Source organism: Calidris pugnax, unplaced genomic scaffold, assembly GCF_001431845.1.
Source record: "Calidris pugnax isolate Ruff unplaced genomic scaffold, ASM143184v1 scaffold20, whole genome shotgun sequence".
NCBI classification, from domain to species: domain Eukaryota; kingdom Metazoa; phylum Chordata; class Aves; order Charadriiformes; family Scolopacidae; genus Calidris; species Calidris pugnax.
Window position 1 is genome coordinate 3,434,724 of NW_015094510.1, and position 23,884 is coordinate 3,458,607.

At 36.5% G+C, this 23,884-nt stretch overlaps 1 protein-coding gene across 1 annotated transcript in view; it reads left to right on the plus strand.

The window, feature by feature from the left end:
* KLHL1 (kelch like family member 1) overlaps positions 1 to 23,884 on the plus strand; it is a 185,008-nt gene that overhangs the window by 56,820 nt on the left and 104,304 nt on the right. Inside the window, exon 4 of the mRNA XM_014966191.1 lies at positions 17,287 to 17,499. Within this exon, the coding sequence (XP_014821677.1) occupies positions 17,287 to 17,499 (213 nt within the window). The remainder of the gene's footprint in view (positions 1 to 17,286; positions 17,500 to 23,884) is intronic.

A 23,884-nucleotide genomic window follows, 5' to 3' on the forward strand; every position in this document is an offset into this window, starting at 1 on the left:
ATATCTAGATATATTTTGCATATATTAATCATGAAAATGTGTGTCAAACTCAGCTGACCTTTCTGAACTTTTTCTGATCAGTGTGTTTCTGTCAATGTCTGTTGTGTTTTGTTTTCTTACATCTGCAGGGGAATTCTGTAGTCTTCCCTGCCTAGAATGAGTTGCCTAGTCAAGGCTGCTCAAGAAATTAATCAGACATGATCTATAAAATAGATTCTACTGTGAAGAATCAAATATTAAAAATCAAAATATTTTTCATCTATTTTAATTCCATTATTTTGAGGTCCTGTTAATTCTGACGTTATTTTATACTTCTGATAAGTTGAATTTGTTTTCCTAAATGCAGGAGGTTTCACTGATATAGTCTAACTGCTGGCATCAGTACTGGCATTCTAGTAGTTACCTACAAACCTGCATTTTGGAGAGTATCAGGAAATTACTTGCTCTGGGATGATGCAGCAAGGCAGGGACCTGTTTCAAAGTATTTTCAGAACTGCATAGATTAATGGAATTGCAGAGACTCCTTTCCATTTGTGAAATGTAGGTATATCTGGGCCTGTTATGTATCATTTGCTATTGCAATTAAGGACATGATGTGCAATATCTGCTTACGTTAGTTAACAAAAAAAAGCAAAGTGATGCAAGTTAGGAGAATGTATTTGTGCGGTGATGGATTAGTATAGCGTACTGCAAAGTTTTCAATAGGTCTAGACCTGTCAGGTTTTTTTATCCTTGTAAGAACAATGTTTTGTGCTTGACAGCAATATAATTGTTCAGAAGGTGAAGTGTTGTGCACTGCTAACATTAATAAAAGAAATATCCTACCCTTCAACTCCTTTCAGCAGAGTTATGTCTGGTAAGTGTGGCTGTTTGCAGTAGAGTTAAACAAAGCGGAGCAAAGCTTTATGATGCTGCTATCACAGTCAGATGGACAGGACATTTCTTTTCCCAAAAATACAAAGGATAAAGAGAACTAATAGTTTCAATCATGTGTCATTAAATATTTCCCTACAGGTAGTTTAGTCCAACCCCCTGGCTCATGGGTAATTTACTATCTACCAGGACCCCCAGATCCTTTCTCCTCAGAACTGCAATGATGTTCGGGAAAAAAAATCCAAATAGAACAAAAAGTTAAATACCTGGGAAATTCATAAGAAACTTTTTCTTATGATTTTTGCTGCTTTATCTGAAATTTACTGGTATATGTTTCATTTTAAAGATGTTTCTTTTCGTGTGGATAGCAGAAAAGCCAAAAGACAACTTAGTGATATTGTTCATATTATTGAAATGGAAAAAAAGGGAAATTAATAAAAGTAAATTAATAATTTAATGCTTTAGTCTTAGGTTGGTTCATAACAGGGGTTATGGAAAAGATAGGGTCATTCTCTTCTTGAAGGTGGAGAATTACAGGATATTGGGCAACAGTCCCAAGTTGCAATTTCCAAGTGAAAAACATTTCTTCACAGTGATAGTTTTCCTCATTGTAGCAATTTTCTGAGAGAGGCTGTAGAATCTCTGTGCTTGGAAATACTCAAAGTAGGCTCAACAAAACCCTGAACATCCTGACCTATGTTTGAAATTAGCCTTGATTTTAGCAGGGGTTGGACTATGTGACCTCCACAGGTTTCTTTCTACCTGAATTATTTTATGATTCTGTTTTGTAATTCAACCATATGCATTGAGTCTAAATTTACTACATTTCATTGCTGTCCAGTCAAGGCAAAATGTAATATTCACAAAATAATCAAATGCAATTCTTTCTGACATTCCATAATTTTCAATTTTCAGTAGAATTGACTCCATCAGTAGTGATTCTTTTTTTGTTGTTTATTTTCATGAGATTAGAGCTACGATTCAGATCAGATTCAAAACCCTACAGTGGAAAATCTTCAGTGGGGATATATGTGTATGTGTACACGTATACACACACATCCACTCACATATTTCTATATACATTTGTGATCTTACTGTCCAATCTCCCATTACAAAAAAACAAGGTGAATCAATAATATCCACAATTTTGGACATGCTATTTGTGTCACTGAAATGAAGGTAATTTCAAAACAATTCAGTAATTTTTGTAAATTATGACAAAATAGGAGCTGCTAGAGAGGTGACTTTGTAAACTAAGAGCGTTCCACAAGTGGATTTATATTCCAGTTAAAATCAATGTAGGGGTGTAACTGTGAATTTTACTGCATTACTATAGTGCAGTTTATAATGAGCAAACTGTGAACTTAAGCAGTAAAATACATGCAAGTGAAACTACATAATTTGAAGATAACAACTTGTACATATAATCTCTCCACATACGGGAAAGCTGTCAAAATTGCAGAAGACACCATTATGAAACATTTATTTCTACTCTGAATTGGACCTCTGACAAGATTGTGTCCAAAACCAATTAATCTTCCATCGGTCTAGTGCTTTTCATAAACAGTGAACACACTGACAGTTTTGATTGTAAAAACATGAGCCATCTATTGACACACAGAGCAAGCACTAAAAATAATGCTAAACTTCTCTACTACGGTTCTGAGGATTGGTATTTTAGAGACATCCAAACTTTTTCTTCAATTCAGCAGTAAAACCTACTCAAAGCTGATTCTGATGTCTGTTATTTCTGTGTTTAGGTTTAGACAAAATCTGTGATAATCTTCTGAAATTGCTAGGGATGGCTAATAATCTATATTCATTAGGATTTGATTATAATTTTCAAAAGGTATGTTCTAAGAAGTTATTCAGAAGTACACCTAGCTGTTTTCCTATTTGCTGTAAAACTTAGAAATTTATTTCTATAATTTTCTTATAGAAGGTGGTATCACAAAGTGCTTCCACAGAAAGGATTTTGCAAGCATGTTTTAAACACTTGTGTTTTTCTTGTTGCAAATTTCAAACATATCAGCATACATTAATGAATTCTGTAGAATAAATTCCCAAATTAACATCCACTTTTTTTGTTAGTTAAATTGTATTTGAACAACATATGCTAAAATAATCTTAGTTCTTAACATTCTTAATCTATTATATCCGTTAGAACCACCTGATTTATTTATCATAAAATTGGTAAAAACCTCTTCCTTTATAGAAGTGATCAGACATATCTGGAATGTATTTTGGAAGGATGTTACCTAAATCAGCACCACTTGAAGATTTTTGTACAGTACCTGCTGGAAAAAGTAGATACATGAAAATATACGTACTTTGAATCTATTTCATTCAGGATGTTCACAGAATCATAGAACAGTTTGGGTTGGCAGGGACCTTAAAGATCATCAAGTTCCAACCCACCTGCTATGGGCAGGGACACCTCCCACTAGACCAGGCTGCTCAAAAGCCCCATCCAGCTCAGCCTTGAACACTTCCAGGGATGGGGCATCAACAGTTTCTCTGGGTAACCTGTTTCAGTGCCTCACCAATCTCACAGTAAAGAATTAAAAAATATGTAATATCTAATCTAAATCTCCCCTCTTTCAGTTTAAAACTGTTACCTCTCATCCTATTGCTACACTCCCTGATAAAGAGTCCCTCCCCATCTTTCTCATAGGGTTCCTTGAGGTACTGAAAGGTCTCCCTGGATCCTTCTCTTCTCCAGGCTGAACAACCCCAACTCTCTCATCCTCAGGAGAGGTACTCCAGCCCTCTGATCATCTGATCATCTTTGTGGCCCTCCTCTGGACTCCCTCCAACAGGTCCATATCCTTCACGGCCCCAGAGTTAGACAAAGTACTCTAGGTGGGTCTTATGAGAGCAGAGTAGAGAGGCAAAACCATGTGCCTTGACCTGCTGGCTTTCTTTTGACAAAGCCCAGGATACGGTTGGCCTTCTGGGCTGCAAGTACACGTTGATGAGTCATGATTATCCACCAAGTGGTCCAACCATCAAATCTGTCTCTCCAGTTTACAGATAAGGAGTGGGACAGTGTTGAATGCTTTGCACAAGTCAAAGTAGATGATGTCAGTTGCTCTTCCCTTATCCAGCAAAGCTGTAACCCCATCAGAAAAGGCCACCAAATTTGTCAGGCACAGTTTGCCCTTAGTGAGCTCATGCTGGCTGTCATCAAACAACTCCTTATTTTCCATGTGCCTTACCATAGATTCTAGGAGGATCTGCTCCATGATCTTGCCAGTCACAGAGGTGAGACTGACTAATTCCCCAGGTCTTCCTTTTTTCTTTTTTTTAAAGAAGTCCACTTACTACTCCATTCTGTATTGCTTATGCCACCATCTTCTGTTCATACAGAATTAAAGTAGTTAAAGTATTTTTGATTCTTCCCCCCTGACTTTATAAGGCTGAAATGATTAGGAACTCCTCTTAAGAAACTCTATACCAAAGAACTAGCATTAGATAGGGTTCTAAATCTGATTAAAATAACTGACTTTAAGATTTGAAAATTTTAATATCCCATCAATTGTCTTGATTGAATAGTTGAATAGTCAGTCCAATATCTGTGGCAATTGATGCACAACATCAGCTTCAGTGGGAGTGCACTGAATAATGTCTTGTTCATGAACACTTAGAATATTTTCTTGGGAGCTGATGAAATGTATTCATTCAGAGTGGGGCTTGTTTTATGCCCTAGGTATTTGAATTATTAAACTTTGAAACATAGACATGATACAACTGGTACTGCAGATTTTATGACAATTTTGTGGCTTGCTTTCTAGAGAGGATTTGTACTCCATGACCTGAGTGTCATCACTGCAGAAAGGAGATGGGCAGGTTCATAGTAGCATCCTCTTTATGTACAGGATTTTAGCTTGCTGTTTAGTGGCTGACTTTGCTTATGCACTGCGTAGGGAGACTTAGCAACCAGTTTGGCTTTTGTATTCTATTCTTCTCAAAAACATTGAAAAGAAAAATCCTGACAGAGTATCTGTGAGACTGAGATATAACAGATTCAGTATGAATATTCAAGGTAGATAACGAATGAGACAGAAATTTCAATGAATAGTTTACATTCATATTTGCTACCAAAGGTCTTAGACCATAAATTATTTTTTTTTTCAGTAGATAAATCAGAATAATTATTTTGATATGAATCCTGACAGACCACTAAGACTATTTGATATTGACCCAAGTATTCTGAAGGAACTGTTAGCTGTGATATGTAACCTAACGTCTAAGTTGTCCTTGGTAAGAGAAAAATGGAAGCTGATAAATAAGACAGCAGTGAGCATTAGCTTATCAGGAGATCCAATCCTAATAATCCCCATGTTGTTTTAAATTCTTCATCTTAAACAATGTTTATAACTCTCTTTTGCTTTAAAGTCAGCTGTGTTCGGCAGCATAATTGCAGGTGTACATCTCACCTACTAGTGTTCTGTTTATTTCTAAAAGAAATTATCTGTTTATTTGTGTTGATAAATAAAAAAGACAAGAAAGAAATGGGAAGATTTTAGATGAGTGATAAGTAGTCCAGAAATCTTTTTTTTTTTCTATTTTATAGTGAACGTTTAAGTTTGGGAAGTTGAATTTGGATAAAGTTGGCTCCAACAGTTCTTTTAAAAAAATACAGATGACTTTTTTAGGTGGTGGATTTTAAAAAGAGTAGAATGGTAATGAATTATGTGAGAACTTGAACACAAGCTAATAAAAAAACCAACCCCTAAACAACCAAAAGCAAGACACAGCTATAAAGTTCTCTTCACCTCCTCCCCTTCCCAATAAAGAACTGATTCTAAGAAATTACTACATATTATAATTAATTGACAGCATGAGATTATTTGATGGTAACATGCAGTCTTGGAGAGAGTAAAACGTAATGTCTGTTCCTTCCAAATTTGTAATTTCCAAAGCACCAATAAAACAAGAGTAACTGTCAGTTTAATCAATATTATGTGCAGGATGACAAATGTTTTACAATTTCACTTCAGTCTGATTCACACAGTAAGTTAATATATTTTCAGCATTCATTTATCATGTTTTTAAGTGTTCTATCAAAGACCACAACTTAATGTGACAAGTTTTCAGGCGGCTTGTATCTTGACAAACCACTTAAGATCGAAATACAGTAGTTATTTTACATTTTAATATATACCATTATTTTGTTGGAAGGAGTATGGAAATCACCATTGTTAAAGATCAGAGTTCTTTGTTTGAATTGTTCTATTTTCTGAAATACGGTAGAGTACAAAAAGTTTCTGTTATCTATGGGAGGAATATGTGTGTCTATTTTAATTAACTTTGCACCATAACATTGTGTCTTTAGAATTAATCTGCATTTAATAATGTGCTTGAAAGCTGTAAGTGCTGTGAGAAAGTAATTACCATATGACTTTCTTCCAACCTGCTTATGGAGTGGAAAGCTTTGGAAGTCCTTTTTACATAGAGAGGTGGTTCTCTCTCAGAACCCTTTTTGTGTACCGATGTTTTTCTAATTTGGAATATATTCTCTTCTTTCATACTAATTAAGGCTCTCAGGAATGCTTCAAATTATGCTGGATGTTAGCTGAAAGGTAGATTAGGGTCCAACAATGAAAAACAAAGTGTGTGACAGAATGATTCAGTCACATGATTTAGGCATTTCCTGGACTTTACATTTTCTCCATGATGGGCTATTTGTCTTCTAGAATGCTCTTGGAAGGAATAAATGTTTTCAATACAGTAATTTGCTGTAAATGAACCAGAAATGCTGAAGTTTTCATGTCTTTGCTGTATTTTTCTAAATACTTGGTTTCAGTTAAAATGACTATTGAATATGAAATATTAACATAAAATACCATTTTTATACATTTCACTCCTCAAAAACACTGTAACTAAAACATTCTCCAGCAATAACATGTATCACATGTGAGGCAGAACACATATGCTTTGAGATAGGTAATAAAGACAGAAGAAACACTGTTGCTGCGAATCTTTATAGTGTGGAAAGCAGACTAATAGAACAAGGCATTTTTCCTCTATGATCATGCAATTCCCCATGGTTCGTTAGATGCATTTCCATTTTAATGGCTACTTATTTTTAATTCAAGTTTGAAGTACAGGAATATGAGAAAAGATTTAACTCTAATGTTCTGACTGAGGTTTCAATTGCTTTTTGGAATATTATCTTAATTACAGTATTTATTAATCATTTATGAAAGTTGAAGCTTTCTTATGGACGTGATCTTGCGTATGCCTTCAGCCTTTGCTTTGTGCTGTACTCCGTCACATTTCATAGGCTAAGTAGGGTCAGGATAGGTCAGTGAATGATTATGGGATTACCAGTGAATTTGTAGGTGCTACCACGAGAAACAGTGTTAAGTATCTTGTTTTCACTCCTGAATATTACAACATGGCGTTACAGGACACAGAACTATGAATGAATTGTAAAAGCAAGGCCATAACCACTCAACTCCTTCGAGTTGTTAAAGACAAAAGAGAGTATTTTGAGTTTTTCAAGTTTTCATGCTAATGGACTCATTAATCAAAGTGAGATATTCATAATGAGAACCAGTATGTATGAGTGCAAGACAGACAAGTTCTAATGGGAAATTAGACACGTATTTTAATGTTGAGGATGATTACTTCTGAAAGCTACCGCAAAAGTGGCAAATTATCCATCTCCAGTTGTGTTTGAGATGATGCCTTTATAGGAAGCAATATTCAGTGGATCAGATGTTACTAGATTCACCAGAAGGGTAACTGGGTTAAAAACAAAACTGAAAGGGATTCCAAGTCAGTTCCCTGCTGTCCAGGGAAACCACCTCATGTAATCCTTTTTGTAAAACTAAGTTGTTACACTGATTCTAACAAATCTGTTCCCTGTCCAACCACTGAAAATCTGTTCTAGAGATTGATACCTGCTCTAGTGGGAGGTGTCCCTGCCCATGGCAGGGAGGTTGCAACTAGATGATCTTTAAGGTCCATTCCAACTCTAACCATTCTAAGAGTCTACGATTCTATGTTTTAACAGCAAGAAGTAGTTTTTTCTGATTTCCAGCTTTCTTTTAATCAGATTTTATTTAGGTGAAGCTGCTGTTAGGCTTGTTACCCTCCATTTTCCTTGTTTTCCTTTTCTATGCCTGTAATCAGTGTAAACAAGACAGAGGCTCCTTTAGGACATAAAAATAAGTGCTTACCTTGATATAAATGTTGAAAGGTTACAGTTGTGTTTTTCTGCATCCAAACTTGGTTTGCCATTTGGTTCAAAGGCCAGATTACACAGGATGCCACACACTTCTGTAACTGAATACCAACATCCTCCCTAACTGTGGATTCTGCATAAAGAGCAGAGTAAACTATGGCACAATGGCTGAAAGAGTTACTTACTGGTTTTACTAATCCACAGGACTCAGCTCTAGAATACACCACAGCCATGCACAGCAAGTTACATTATACCTTGAGACACATTTGTAACTTTTGCTGAGCAATCCAAGGCTTAATGGTGCTGCATCTGAGACTCCTCTAACACTAATTTTGTCTTTACTCATCTTGCTTAAGATGCCATAAGCTCCAACTCCAACTCTTGGCCACAGTCATGAGTGCACCATTTCGGTGTGCTGCCAGGGCTGGTTTGATCAATATGGGCTAGTGCTTGCTGTACCTGCTACAGCATGTGTATGCATGTATGTTCCCATCCTGAGGGAGTTTTAATATATCCATGGATAGAGTATTCCAGCAGTGGCCAGAAGCTGTATGGAGTGTTGATGGGGCTCTTAATGGAAGATACCCCTCTTCCTGAAAGGAGGTTGTAGGGAGGTGGGGGTCGGTCTCTTCTCCCAAGTCACAGGTGAAAGGACAAGAGGAAATGGCCTCAAGTTGCACCAGGGGAGGTTCAGGTTGGATATTAGGAAACATTTCTTCACTGAAAGGGTTATCAGACATTGGAATGGGCTGCCCAGGGAGCTGGTTGAGGCACCATCCCTGGAGATATTCAAAAGATGAGTTGACATGGTGCTCAGGAATATGGTTTAGTGTTGGGGGTTTTTTTGTTGTTTGGGGTTTTTTTGTTGTTTTGTTTTAGTTTTTTGTTTCTTTGTTTGCTTGGGGTTTTTTTGGGTTTTTTTGGTCAGAGTTAGGTTGATGGTTGGACTAGGTGATCTTAAAGGTCCCAACCTATTCTGGATTCTGTGTGATTCCCTAAGCTCATTATTTTACCGTGGTTTTGTGCTGCCCTTCATGAGGTTGTAGATAATGGTATCTCCTCCCATCAGGGTACCAGTTATGGAGTGGTTTGTCTCCAGTGGTTGTTCAATATCATATGAGAAGAAGCTGGGAGAGCTGGGGCTCATCAGCCTGTAGAAGAGAAAGCTCAAGGGGAACCTTATCAATGTGTATTGCCTGTCAGTGTGTCAATGCCTGATGGAAGGGACTGAAGACGAGACCAGCAGACTCTTCTCAGTAGTGCCCAGTGACAGGACAAGAGGGAATGGACACAAATTAAAAAAACATGAAATTCCATGAGAACATGAGAAAACACTTTTTTACTGTTAGGGTAGTCAAACACTGGAATACATTGTGAAGAGAGGTTGTGGACTGACCTTTTGTGGAGATATTAAGAACCTGACACTACACACAGTCTTGGACAACCTGCCCTATCCAACCCTGCTTGAACAAGGGCACTGGAGTAGGTGATCTCGAGAGCTCCCTTTGAGTCTAAATGATTCTGTGACTCCGTGACCTACAGGTTAAGGAAGCCACTGTGGCCAGACTGTAAATTGGATGATAGTGCTGGATTGAGGCAGCAAATTTGTCCCAAAGTGTAATTACAGGAGCTGGGTAGGGAAGAAAGAAAAGTCATGCTAGAAGAGTAAGGAAATGAGAGTGCCATGATGACTACTTCCCTGGAGTGTTATAATTTAAACCCTCAAAATTGTTGTTCTGTTATCTAGGTGAGAAGGGTTGCATTCCTGCTGTGCAAACAGCACAATTTAAAAAGTTGGGGCAGCTCACATTTTCTGTGTTTGGGGAGTGCTAAGGATACATCTTATACAAGTAAAAGCAAAACAAGACAGTCACCAGAGTCAGTACAACTGTGTATCCACACTGTACAGTACTGCACCGATACGACAGTTTGCACTGTCTTTGTTTTTGCCACTTTTAGCCTTTTCAGTCCAAAATACTACCTCTGGATGATTCATAGTGCTGAGCTCTTTTGCTATTTACCTGAAATCATGCTGAGAACCCTTCCAATCACAAATTTACCAATCTGGGCCAATTCAAGTAATGGAACACAAACATTCCAGTTTTGTAGGTCCCCAAATTGTGCCCTCTGGTTCTATTAACTTTATTTTGTGATTGTAAACTCACATTAAAAAAGACCCCAAAAAAGGGAAAAAATAAAAGTGGAGTAATGAATAAGAAGGTAACGGGTTTACAGGCTACTAGAGTTCTGTTTTTCCTAGCTACCATGCTAGGAAGAACGTATTAGGCATGCACTGGGTCTTAGCACCCAGAAGTTCCAGGGTTATTGTGACACAGGACATTCCAGAATACTGTTGGAAGACTATTTCAGTCAGGGGGAGCAGGATGTGTAAATGTCCTCATCCGTTTAGTAAGTTTTGTCTGTTTTGTGTACAGGTTCAGGCTTCTTGGATCTTCTTAGACATGAAGAAGAATATGTCCAGCATGTGTAAGCCAAGATCCTTCAGCAAAACAGGAAACAGACATTAACCATTCTGACACAGTTAAGGAAACATGCAAGATTTAGGCCCTCTAGCTTGAAAATTTTAGTCAGTTTATTGTGATGAACTGGCATATCGGCAAAAGTCTATGACCAGCTGGTTATAAACTCCATTTAGATTGTGAAATCCCAGAATGCTGCATGATATTGATGATGAATTAGACTATAATCTGGCTAATTCTGCAGAGTCCTATCCTAAATCCTGAAAATTTTGAAAAAAAAAATATTAAAAGTTGTAAGTAAGGACGGAAATATTTAGATTGTGGTAGTCTAATTTTGTCAACTAGAAGTCTCTATTAAGATTTCCATTTATGCTGTGTGAGCTGGTATTCATAGTCACAGTATCTTCTGTCCTGAACTTGCTGTCTGCTACCCAAAAAGCAGCAGCTGCTGATGTCTCTTCCCACCGACAAAGTTCAGAGGAGCACACACCTACACAATGTCTTTCCACTAGCTCCCTATCCTTTGAAGCCCCAGCCTTTATATATCCCTTTTGTAATGGTGACATCAGGCTGGCTGCTGGAAGAAACATGTAGCTCTTGGCATTACATAGAGCATATGGAGCTCACTCTCAAATAAAATCTGAGATTTGGCTACAGAACCAGACCATAGGCATATTAATAAGTGGTGGTCCTTTGCTTAACAGGAGTTCAGGAATCTGAAAAGCCCATTCATCTTAAGAAAGAAGGAAACTAATTCCACAGTTTCAAAATCAGTAAAATGAAAAAGTTCTAAAATAAGACTCCTACATCCAAAACCAAAAAACCTATTTTACTGCCACAGCAACTCTGATGTAACAGGTTCTAAGTAGTGCTCTCAGAACATGACATTCTTTGTCAAGGAATTAAATTATTTCCTATTTTTTACAATAATGAATAAATTATTCTCAAATTCTTCCTTACAACTGATACATGCTGATTGGTGAAATCAATGACATGAACATCAATGAGAACTAACTTTTGCAAGATAATTTGATTCCATGTGAAATAAAGATCATTACAGGTCTTGATTTAAAAAAATAATAATAATTTGTATTGATAACATCATTATCAGGATACATGTAGTAGAATTTATTTACATTACATTCCATTTGGTAATAGTTTAATTTCACTAGAGCATTTATGTTCCTATGATGCACAGTCTGTTAGACTCAGATACTCAGATGCTTGCTTATCTACCTTTAAATACAGATAATGTTTTGTTTACATGACTCTACTATGCTAATACTTTGTGGTCATTCAATTCTAATCCTGTGTGTTACTGAAAAGGTTTAAAAGTGAAACAGCTCTGCCGTGGAAATGCTATAATAACCCCACAGCAATGGCTATTCCATGATGATTTTGAGAAAGTGGAAGGGCAACCAAGTGAGACATAGCTTTCTAAAAGTGGGTTCAGAGACTTTTACACTTTCTACTGTAAGTTACCTTTTCTAATTTAAAAGCAAAAATCCACTACTCAATTAAAACACTACAATTCTTGCTGAAGGGAAAGGCTAAGTGAATGACCCATGCAGGAGAGGCATTAGTCACAGCCCAGTTGATCTTCCAAAACTTATGAGACAGTGAAGACCAGATCTACAAACCTTCTTACGTATCAGAGTCAAAAGTTACAGGTCCTGAAAACTCATAGACCTCTGTTACATAACCCTGGACATGCTTAAAGGCTGAGTACCTTATTCTTAAGCCCATGAGGGCGTAAGCATTCCTAAAGCACTTCACTAGACTGAGACTGAGTAGTTTAATTCCTATCTTGCACCTTAATTTCAGGAGAATTTAAACTTTTTCATTTATGCAGAAAATTTTAACCAGTAGATAGCAGACACCTTTTATATCCTATGCCCTAAAGTGCAAAAATGAAGATCAATTATATTTTGAAAGAAAGTCAAATTTATTCCAAAATAAGCTTTTAATAAATTATTTCTGTTGTAATAAACATAAACACAAAAAGAAAGATTCCAGAGGGTGGAATTTCTCAAGAAATTAAAATGTGATCTAGGAATCAAATTTATAGTCAAATTTGGAAATCTAAATAATTGAAGGAGAAAATTTTTATCTTTGAAGATCAAGAACCTGGATTTTATTGCTGGTTTATATGTATAAAATATTTATAAATATGCCATAGAAATTTATATATATGTATACAGAAGTTACAGCTATATAAAGAATTTTTATTAAATAGCACTTTCTTAAATACTCAGCCCAGAATAACGTGAAACTAGTATAAGAGTGGGTGTTTATAAGAACAGGTTTGAGCTCATGTTTTGTCTGAAAACTTTGTTAGATCATACTTTCAGTCAATAGTAAATCAGGACAGAGAGTGGACTAAGTTCTTCTTAAGCATATATCTAAATTAAAAGACAATAAAAAATTGTAAAAAATCTTAATCAAACCTAAAATTATTGTTCTGAATTTAGAGCCACTGCTCTGAGTGTTATTCAAAATTAATTAAGTTCCTTGAGTTCATAAAATTTATTCCACCATTGCAATGTTCTCAATAATATTAGGTGTTTGGATTAATATTCTATTGCAAAGTTTGATGTTGGTTCCTATTAAGAAGTAGAGTTATTTTTTTCATAATGGGATTTAACGTCATTTTAACCAGCCTTAATTAAACTTTAGCTTGTAAATCATTTTATTGAGAAGTGCAATGAAATTTTCTGAGCTTTATGGCATTTTAATTAAAATGAATTAAGCCAACTTGTGGTTAAGTGCCTGCAAACTAGTTCCCTTACATTTCTAAGTTTTACAGCTTTTAAGCTTTATCACGAGTCAACGGAACAGAACCTTATGCCATAAAAATCCATTTTTTTTATGTACCTATTGGTAGCTAATAAAACAATTTAAAGAAAGAACTGAGTCATATTTTGATCTAACTATCAGTTATGTAACGATAACAGCATGGTTAATACAAACTATGATCGTATATATACTTTCGATTGTTGTGTCAGCATCCCATTTTGGGTGCATATGTATAGTTAAAACATTACTCATTGAAAGTTAAGTTTTACATGTAAAAATACTCAAATTCATAATGTGACTACTTTATGGACATATGTAATGGATATCTACTGCATCCAGCTCTGGAGCTCCCAACATAAGAACATGGATCTGTTGGAGAGAGTCCAGAGGAGGGCCATGAAGATCATAGAGTCATAAAGTTGCCTAGGTTGAAAGGGAGCTTTTGGATCATCTAGTCCAACTGTCAACCTAACACTGACAAAAACCATTGTTAAACCATATCTCTTAAGCACTACATCTACCCATCTTTTAAATACCACCAGGGATGGTGCCTCAACCACTTCCCTGGGCAGCCCATTCCAACACTTAAGAACCCTTTCAGTGTAAAAATTTTTCCTAATACCCAACATAAACCTCCCCTGGTGCAATTTGAGGCCGTTTCCTCTTGTCCTATTGCCTGTGACTTGGGAGAAGAGACCGACCCCCACCTCTCTGCCACCTCCTTTCAGGTAGCTGTAGAGAGCGATAAAGTCTCCCCTTAGCCTTCTTTTCTCTAGGCTAAACAACGCCAGTTCCCTCAGCCACTCCTCATACGACTTGTTCTCCAGACCTCTCACCAGCCTTGATGCCTTTCTCTGGACATGCTCCAGCACCTCAATGTCCTTCCCATAGTGAGGGGTCCAGAACTGGAGACAGTACTCAAGGTGGGGCCTCAACAGTGCCCAGTACAGGGGGATGATCACTTCCTTGGTCCTACTCACCACGCTGTTGCAGGCTAGGATGCTGTTGGCCTTCTTGGCCACCTGGGCATACTGCTGGCTCATATTCAGCCAGCTGTCTACCAACACCCCAGGTCCTTTTCTGCTAGGCAGCTCTCCAGCCACTCTGCCCCAAGCCTGTAGTCCTGCATGGGGTTATTGCGACCCAAGTGCAGGACCTGGCACTTGGCCTTGTTAAACCTCATCCCATTGGCCTCGGTCCATTGATCCAGTCTGTCCAGATCCCTCTGCAATGCCTTTCTACCCTCTAGCAGATCAACACTCCCACCTAACTTGGTAGTGTCTGCAAACTGACTGAGGGTGCATTCAATCCCCTTGTCCAGATCACTGATAAAGATGTTAAAGAGAACTTGCCCCAGTACCATGTGATGGGGAACACCACTTGTGACCAGCCATGAAATAGATTTAACTCTGTCCACAGTCTCTCTCTGGGCCTGTCCTTTCAGCCAGTTTTTTACCCAGCAAAGAGCACTCCCGTCCAAGCCATGGGCAGCCAGTTTCTCCAAGAAAATGCTGTGGGAAACCATATCAAAGACCTTACTAAAGTCCAAGTAAACAACATCCACAGCCTTTCCCTCATCCACCACATGGGTCCCTTTGTCACAGAAGGAGATCAGGTTTGTCAAGCAGGACCTGCCTTTCACGGACCCATGCTGACTAGGCCTGATCACCTATTGTCCTTCATGTACTGCATAATGGCACTCAGGATGACCATGACTTTTCCAGGCACTGAGGTCAGACTGACAGTCCTGTAGTTCCCCGGATCATGCTTCCTGCCCGTCTTGTGGGCATTTGCTAGACACCAGTCATCTGGGACCTTCCCAGTTTGCCTGGACTGCTGGTAAATGATGGAAAGTGGCTCAGTGAGCACTTCTGCCAGCTCCCTCAGTACCCTCGGTAGATCCTATCTGGCCCCATATGTGTGTGTCCAGGTGTTGGAGCAGGTCCCTCACCATCTCATTTTGAATTACTGGGGCTTCATTCTGCTCAGAGGGCTGGAACACCTCTCCTATGAGGACAGGCTGAGAGAATTGGGGTTGTTTAGCCTGGAGATGACTCTGGGGAGAGCTTATAGCAGCCCTGCAGTATTTAAAGGGAACGTACAGGAAAGATGGGGAGGGACTCTTTAGTGATCAGATGAGGGGTAACAGTTTTAAACTGAAAGAAGATAGATTTAGATCAGATATTTGGAAGAAATTCTTTACTGTGAGGGTGGTGAGACACTGGAACAGGTTGTCCAGAGAAGCTGTGAATGCCACATCCCTGGAGTTGTTCAAAGCCAGGTTGGATGGGGCTTTGAGAAACCTGGTCTAGTGGGAGGTGTCCCTGGTGATGGCAGGGTGGTTGGAACTCGATGATCTTCCAACTTCATCCATTGTATGATTCTGTGATTCATAATAATAAGCATCACTTTCAGCTTTAGCTAATCTATTCTATTTGCATGTATGTATTTGATACGTATTTAAATTACGCATTTCAATGCGCTTGTCTGTCATGATTTTGTCATGTCTATGTCTGTATTACTCATCTCTCCTACCTTATATAATATACTGTGCAGTTAGTTTTTAATAGATTCTTTTAAGCAGTAACATTCAAAAAATAGGATGTTGGAGAATTTAATAATTTCCTTGTACTTCATGGGGCAGATAGAGGAAAACATGTGACTTACTAGGGCCAGAGTATAATTCTGATTTTTTAAGTCTTTCACCATTTTTTCCATTACCAGTTATATAGTCTCAGTAATACTGCATTACTTCTATTTCAGATCTTGATGACCAGTTAGTCTTTCCCATAACCCAGACTCAAACAAACAATTATAAATAGCATTAATTTGACTTTTAGTATGCTAAGAATTGAATTGGGTAGGTGTAGCAGTGGAATTATCCACTTCCTTCAATTGTGATGTTCTTACACTTAAATCCTTGACTCATGCTTTGTCATTCTTTCCCTCCTTCTCATCTTACTCTCACAAAATCTATCCAAAAGTATCATTATGATATTCATTATTGTCCTTTAGCTATCAGATATTGTAACTTACTTCTCCCTCCAACACTTTTTACAGGTTTTTTTTATGTCAAAGATTAGATTTTTTCCAGGAGGAGAGTCTTGTGCCTCCAAGTCTATGCCTACTTCACTTTCTTCTTACAATTGTCTATGAATCGACAATATGGGAACACATTTGCAATTTCTGCATAGAGATCAAGCACCCTACAAGAAATATTTGGAGAAAGATACCCTGCAGAGCTGTGCTTCTGTTGTGTCCTGTTAATGTAGAGTAGGTAGTTCAGAGAGCTCTTAAGTCAGTTCTTAGGACTTAGTCAACTAAATATAACATTTTTCTTTAGTTTATATAGTTTATATGTTTTATTTTGGTTAGTTTTTTATAATTATTCCTATATGTATTATAATTTCAGTACTGTGAGTTTTTAATTACTGTATACATTTTGCAAGTTGACTGTATGCTAACAATCTGTTCTAAACAAGTTCAAGAAATAATGTTGTTCCTGGTGTTGATCTTCCTCAGCCTTGTCATATGTATAGACAGCCATCATCTATATATTGATAATTATATGACTGACAAGTTATTTGAGAAATGGATCAGATGATAGAGAAAAAATACAGGAAAAGGTAGCATATGCATGTAAAGGTTTACAGTATTTCGAATGTGCTCAATTACAACTGAGTTTATAAAAAACTCAGACCTGCCCTAGCCTTTACTAATTCTGTCAGTTTTTAATTACAATATTACCATATAATCTTCATATTGTTTTCTGAATATATTCATATATGAATTACAACTATAACTGTTTAATTCTAATAATCTTTGGTTTGTTTTTCTCACGAGCTGTAAGAGGGCTGGGTATGGCAGATATTGACTAATCCTATGGGTTTATTAGCTTTTTCTTACAGTATTACTGAATCTGAAATACTTTCTTCTTCTCAGGAGAATATAATGGAAGTCATAAGAAATCAAGAATTTTTACTTCTACCAGCTGACGAACTCCATAAACTTCTTGCCAGTGATGATGTGAATGTTCCTGATGAAGAGACTATTTTCCATGCCTTAATGATGTGGGTGAAGTATGATATGCAGAGGCGATGCAATGACCTAAGTATGCTACTTGCTTATATCAGATTACCACTGCTTCCACCACAGGTATTTTTTAAATTATTATTTTATTTTGAATACTAATATTAATACTACTGCTACTAATAATGTCACTGTTATTGTGAAAACTTTTCATCAGTTTATAATCTGTGACTACTGAATACTCCAGGTGTTAAAAAGTAAAACTGTTCAGAATAGAAAAAAATTCATGGCAGCCCTTCATCCAGAGTGACATCAATAAACTTGAGGATTGGGTCAACAGATACCCAAGAAGTGCAGAGCTGTGAAACTGAAAAGGAGTAACTGCAGATATCAAAACATGCTAAAGACAGGCAGAATAGTAAATATTCTCAGAAAATAGCCTAGGGATTATGACAGATACCAGGCTGATTATGAGCCAACAGCATGAATGAAGAAAACTGCATATTTGTTTACATCAGGAAAAATTCTGTCAGTAGGCCACATGAAGTTATTATTCTCATAATACCTAGTGCTGCTAAGGCTGCACCTAGAACATTGTTTCCAATTTTGTGCTCCACAATCCAAAAGACACAGGAAGAAACTGGAGAAGGTCCAGTGACAGGCTACCAAGATGGTACATCAGCTAGCAGAGGAGAGACTAAAGAAGTGGACTTATTTAGTCTGGTGAGGAGCATGCTAAGTGATGACCTAATAGAAACCCAACTCTTTTTAAAGGGAAGGTCATGGAACCAAATATTTTTGGGGGAGCACCATGAAATGTAAAGGGCAAATGCCCCAAGGTATAGTATGGACATTTCAGTTTGGACATTGGCTGAGAGTGGGGAAGTACTTGGAAAGCAGTGAACCACTTCATCAAGTTTTTCAGAGGCTAAATAGTCTTCTTCGTTGAATTAGCCAGACCGGGTGATGACCAAATTCAGTGTTGGCATTAGCCCTGATTTGAGTGAGAGGTTGAACTAGTTGACCGCTGGAGGTCCTTTGGAGCTCCCTTCCTGTGAATGCTTCTATGATTCTGTGATTAAGGCTTTAGTTCCTTTTTTTCCCAGAAAAGTAAATAGTAATTTTCTTCTGTTTAGTACCTCCAAATAATAATTCTTCTTTCAGCTACTGTAAAAGCTCAGGGAAAGCAGGAGGAAGGGGGAGGACAATTGTGATTTTGGTTATGGTTTGTCTTCCCAAGCAACTGTTACACGTACTGAGGCCCTGTTTGCCAGGACATGGCTGGACATGTGGCTGCCAATGGAGTTAGTGAATTCATTCCTCTTATTGCTTTGCTTGCGCACACAGCTTTTTTTTTTTTCCCTATTAAACTGCCTTTATCTTGATCTGTGAGTCTTCTCATCTTTCTTTTGTTTTATCCCTGTCACACAAGAGAAGGGAGTAAGAGAGAGGCAGGGTGGGTGTTTGGCTGCTGGCCATCATCAACCCATAATAATCCTCTTTTGCCACCCAACGTTGGGCACCAAAAAGGGCTGTTTATGGGGAAGGTCACAACAGAATTAGGCAGTGATGAGTAAGGTAGGAATCAGCTTCCACTTCAGTCTTTTTTTTTTATGGTGAGTTTTAGATAATTCCATAATTATACTAGCAATAATATCAGATGATATCAACATCTACAGGAGTAATTTCTACATAGGAAGCCATAGATAATGTTCTCACATCTCTTCATGTTCATTTGAGCATACTTACTGTTCCTTAGGGAATCCTCAGATCCTGAGCTGAGGGTCCAATGAATAAACAAAGGAGTCACTGATACAGCAAAAGATATTGCTGAGCTATTTGTTCTCTACCCGAGTCTGCAAAATTTATTTCCTTCAGACCATGAAAGAAAAAAAAAGACAAAAATTACATGACAATGGCAAATTTTGGTTTCGAATCCCAGTTACTATTCTGGAAATCCAAGTTCAAATCTGCTTAAAAAGACAAGTAAATATCAGTATTAGAATCCTCATATGACATCCTGAAGTTCCTTCATATTGAGTATATGATGCTGCAAAATCAAAAAAAAACCAAAATCAAACCAACAGGGAGGAACCTCAAGCACCACATCTTGGGACACCCTTACTTCTCAGTTGTTAACTCAGTCTGTGGCTCTGGTTTGAACCACTCCAGTTAGCTCTCTGCCAGACAAATGTGCCAGAGGGAATTGTAGTGCTACCCCAGTTGGCACTACTCAGTCGTTTCTTGTCATGTTTCCATTAACAGCATAGCATATGATTCTCTGACATGCTTAAGCAGTGATTCTGTTTCAGCTAATATTTTGAAGAGTATGGGAAGAAAGATGAAGGTAGACTAAGAGTGGCAGCTCACTACAGGACCAGGTACTTGTATTGTAATGTCTATGATATACAAAAATATACCCACTCTGAAATGGATCAAAAAAAGAATGCTAGGAAGGAGATGACTAAAATAGATCCCAGAGGGTTGGGTGAGCTTTTTTTTTTACTCTCCAATATAAAATGTGCATGAGGAGAGAGTCAAATACGACAAAGTTAAAGGTTTTGTTGCCAAAAATGTGAGCTGTTTATTTTTCAACATGTACACCAGCTGAGAAGCAAGCACAATACTGTGCGTTGCTGCAGTCTTTAAAGTGTTTATTTAAATCAGCTCTTACAAAAGGTAATTTAAACTGTTCACAGACCAGCATCACCTCTAGCTTTTATTGTGTAGAAGGAGATCATGCTGGTTTTGTTTGTTATTGGTCTCTGTCTGAGTTTGTATTAATAGTTCTGTTTATAATTCATGTGTGCAACTTCTACCACTACGGAATGAAATGAAGCTATTGACATGTTAGATTAAAGGACTACAACTATTTTATTTTATCTTATTTTTATTTTATTTTTCATAATTAAAATTAAGATATAACAAAGTTTTAACAGAAGGTCGTTGAGAGCTGGAGGTGAAAATTTTCTTTTTATTACCGAAAGGTGAAATTTTTCCTGCTATGATTTATACTTAAGTATAAATCAAACAAAACACACTGTCACTTTCATTGCACTGAAAATTAACTGAAGAGCTCTCTGGAGAGAAGGCAGGTCAAAATTAAAACCTAATCATTGCCCCTTTGAGAAAAAAAAGATTTGGGTTCCTTACTTTTAAATTCACTTTAAAAGATGAAGTCATAGACTGCAAAGATTATTAACAGATTGGAAAGATTGTACTGAGATCCTCTCAAAATGAAGGCTTACATTTATAGCTTGAGTTTTTATGACACCTTATTTCATTTTCAAGGTGCAGTAATTATATTGGCAATGTAGTCAGACTTGAGAAATAGGATATCAAACAATGTAATTCAAAATTCAAAAGAAGAATTCAGGAGAAGCCAATCTGTATTAACATATTAAAAGGAAAGTATCATGAACTTGAAAATGAAATAATAGAACCTGCAATGTAGCCATAGAACTTTAGTTTAATTTTGCTCCTTTGATTTGCCTGAAACCATCTACTAGACTTAAACAGTTCTTATTTTTTTCATTTAAGTCAAACTAGAAAGATTGGTGGCTTGACCAATGTAAGAATTTATTTTACATTAGACTAGGTAAGATTTAGCTACTTCCTTTCTATAGGTGTTACAATTATTTTGTGCTGATCTGTACAGAAAATGTATTTTATTTTATGTTCATTTTCACTCCTAAAGGATTAAGAGAGAGTAAAAATTTGGTGGGAGCCTTAAACCTTGTTAACGCTGAAGCATTTTAGATTATTTACTAATAATGTTTTTTCCTGTGATTTTTAATAATATTCTTCACTGAGAATATAATAAAAAAAAATTCCTGTGATTTTTGATAACATTTTTAACTTACAATATGTTAAAAACCAAATGAGTTAAGAAACAAACAAAAAATATTTTTAAGCTGACATTTTATTTTATCAATTAATTCCACAGTTTCAAAATCAGTAAAATGAAAAAGTTCTAAAATAAGACTCCTACATCCAAAACCAAAAAACCTATTTTACTGCCACAGCAACTCTGATGTAACAGGTTCTAAGTAGTGCTCTCAGAACATGACATTCTTTGTCAAGGAATTAAATTATTTCCTATTTTTTACAATAATGAATAAATTATTCTCAAATTCTTCCTTACAACTGATACATGCTGATTGGTGAAATCAATGACATGAACATCAATGAGAACTAACTTTTGCAAGATAATTTGATTCCATGTGAAATAAAGATCATTACAGGTCTTGATTTAAAAAAATAATAATAATTTGTATTGATAACATCATTATCAGGATACATGTAGTAGAATTTATTTACATTACATTCCATTTGGTAATAGTTTAATTTCACTAGAGCATTTATGTTCCTATGATGCACAGTCTGTTAGACTCAGATACTCAGATGCTTGCTTATCTACCTTTAAATACAGATAATGTTTTGTTTACATGACTCTACTATGCTAATACTTTGTGGTCATTCAATTCTAATCCTGTGTGTTACTGAAAAGGTTTAAAAGTGAAACAGCTCTGCCGTGGAAATGCTATAATAACCCCACAGCAATGGCTATTCCATGATGATTTTGAGAAAGTGGAAGGGCAACCAAGTGAGACATAGCTTTCTAAAAGTGGGTTCAGAGACTTTTACACTTTCTACTGTAAGTTACCTTTTCTAATTTAAAAGCAAAAATCCACTACTCAATTAAAACACTACAATTCTTGCTGAAGGGAAAGGCTAAGTGAATGACCCATGCAGGAGAGGCATTAGTCACAGCCCAGTTGATCTTCCAAAACTTATGAGACAGTGAAGACCAGATCTACAAACCTTCTTACGTATCAGAGTCAAAAGTTACAGGTCCTGAAAACTCATAGACCTCTGTTACATAACCCTGGACATGCTTAAAGGCTGAGTACCTTATTCTTAAGCCCATGAGGGCGTAAGCATTCCTAAAGCACTTCACTAGACTGAGACTGAGTAGTTTAATTCCTATCTTGCACCTTAATTTCAGGAGAATTTAAACTTTTTCATTTATGCAGAAAATTTTAACCAGTAGATAGCAGACACCTTTTATATCCTATGCCCTAAAGTGCAAAAATGAAGATCAATTATATTTTGAAAGAAAGTCAAATTTATTCCAAAATAAGCTTTTAATAAATTATTTCTGTTGTAATAAACATAAACACAAAAAGAAAGATTCCAGAGGGTGGAATTTCTCAAGAAATTAAAATGTGATCTAGGAATCAAATTTATAGTCAAATTTGGAAATCTAAATAATTGAAGGAGAAAATTTTTATCTTTGAAGATCAAGAACCTGGATTTTATTGCTGGTTTATATGTATAAAATATTTATAAATATGCCATAGAAATTTATATATATGTATACAGAAGTTACAGCTATATAAAGAATTTTTATTAAATAGCACTTTCTTAAATACTCAGCCCAGAATAACGTGAAACTAGTATAAGAGTGGGTGTTTATAAGAACAGGTTTGAGCTCATGTTTTGTCTGAAAACTTTGTTAGATCATACTTTCAGTCAATAGTAAATCAGGACAGAGAGTGGACTAAGTTCTTCTTAAGCATATATCTAAATTAAAAGACAATAAAAAATTGTAAAAAATCTTAATCAAACCTAAAATTATTGTTCTGAATTTAGAGCCACTGCTCTGAGTGTTATTCAAAATTAATTAAGTTCCTTGAGTTCATAAAATTTATTCCACCATTGCAATGTTCTCAATAATATTAGGTGTTTGGATTAATATTCTATTGCAAAGTTTGATGTTGGTTCCTATTAAGAAGTAGAGTTATTTTTTTCATAATGGGATTTAACGTCATTTTAACCAGCCTTAATTAAACTTTAGCTTGTAAATCATTTTATTGAGAAGTGCAATGAAATTTTCTGAGCTTTATGGCATTTTAATTAAAATGAATTAAGCCAACTTGTGGTTAAGTGCCTGCAAACTAGTTCCCTTACATTTCTAAGTTTTACAGCTTTTAAGCTTTATCACGAGTCAACGGAACAGAACCTTATGCCATAAAAATCCATTTTTTTTATGTACCTATTGGTAGCTAATAAAACAATTTAAAGAAAGAACTGAGTCATATTTTGATCTAACTATCAGTTATGTAACGATAACAGCATGGTTAATACAAACTATGATCGTATATATACTTTCGATTGTTGTGTCAGCATCCCATTTTGGGTGCATATGTATAGTTAAAACATTACTCATTGAAAGTTAAGTTTTACATGTAAAAATACTCAAATTCATAATGTGACTACTTTATGGACATATGTAATGGATATCTACTGCATCCAGCTCTGGAGCTCCCAACATAAGAACATGGATCTGTTGGAGAGAGTCCAGAGGAGGGCCATGAAGATCATAGAGTCATAAAGTTGCCTAGGTTGAAAGGGAGCTTTTGGATCATCTAGTCCAACTGTCAACCTAACACTGACAAAAACCATTGTTAAACCATATCTCTTAAGCACTACATCTACCCATCTTTTA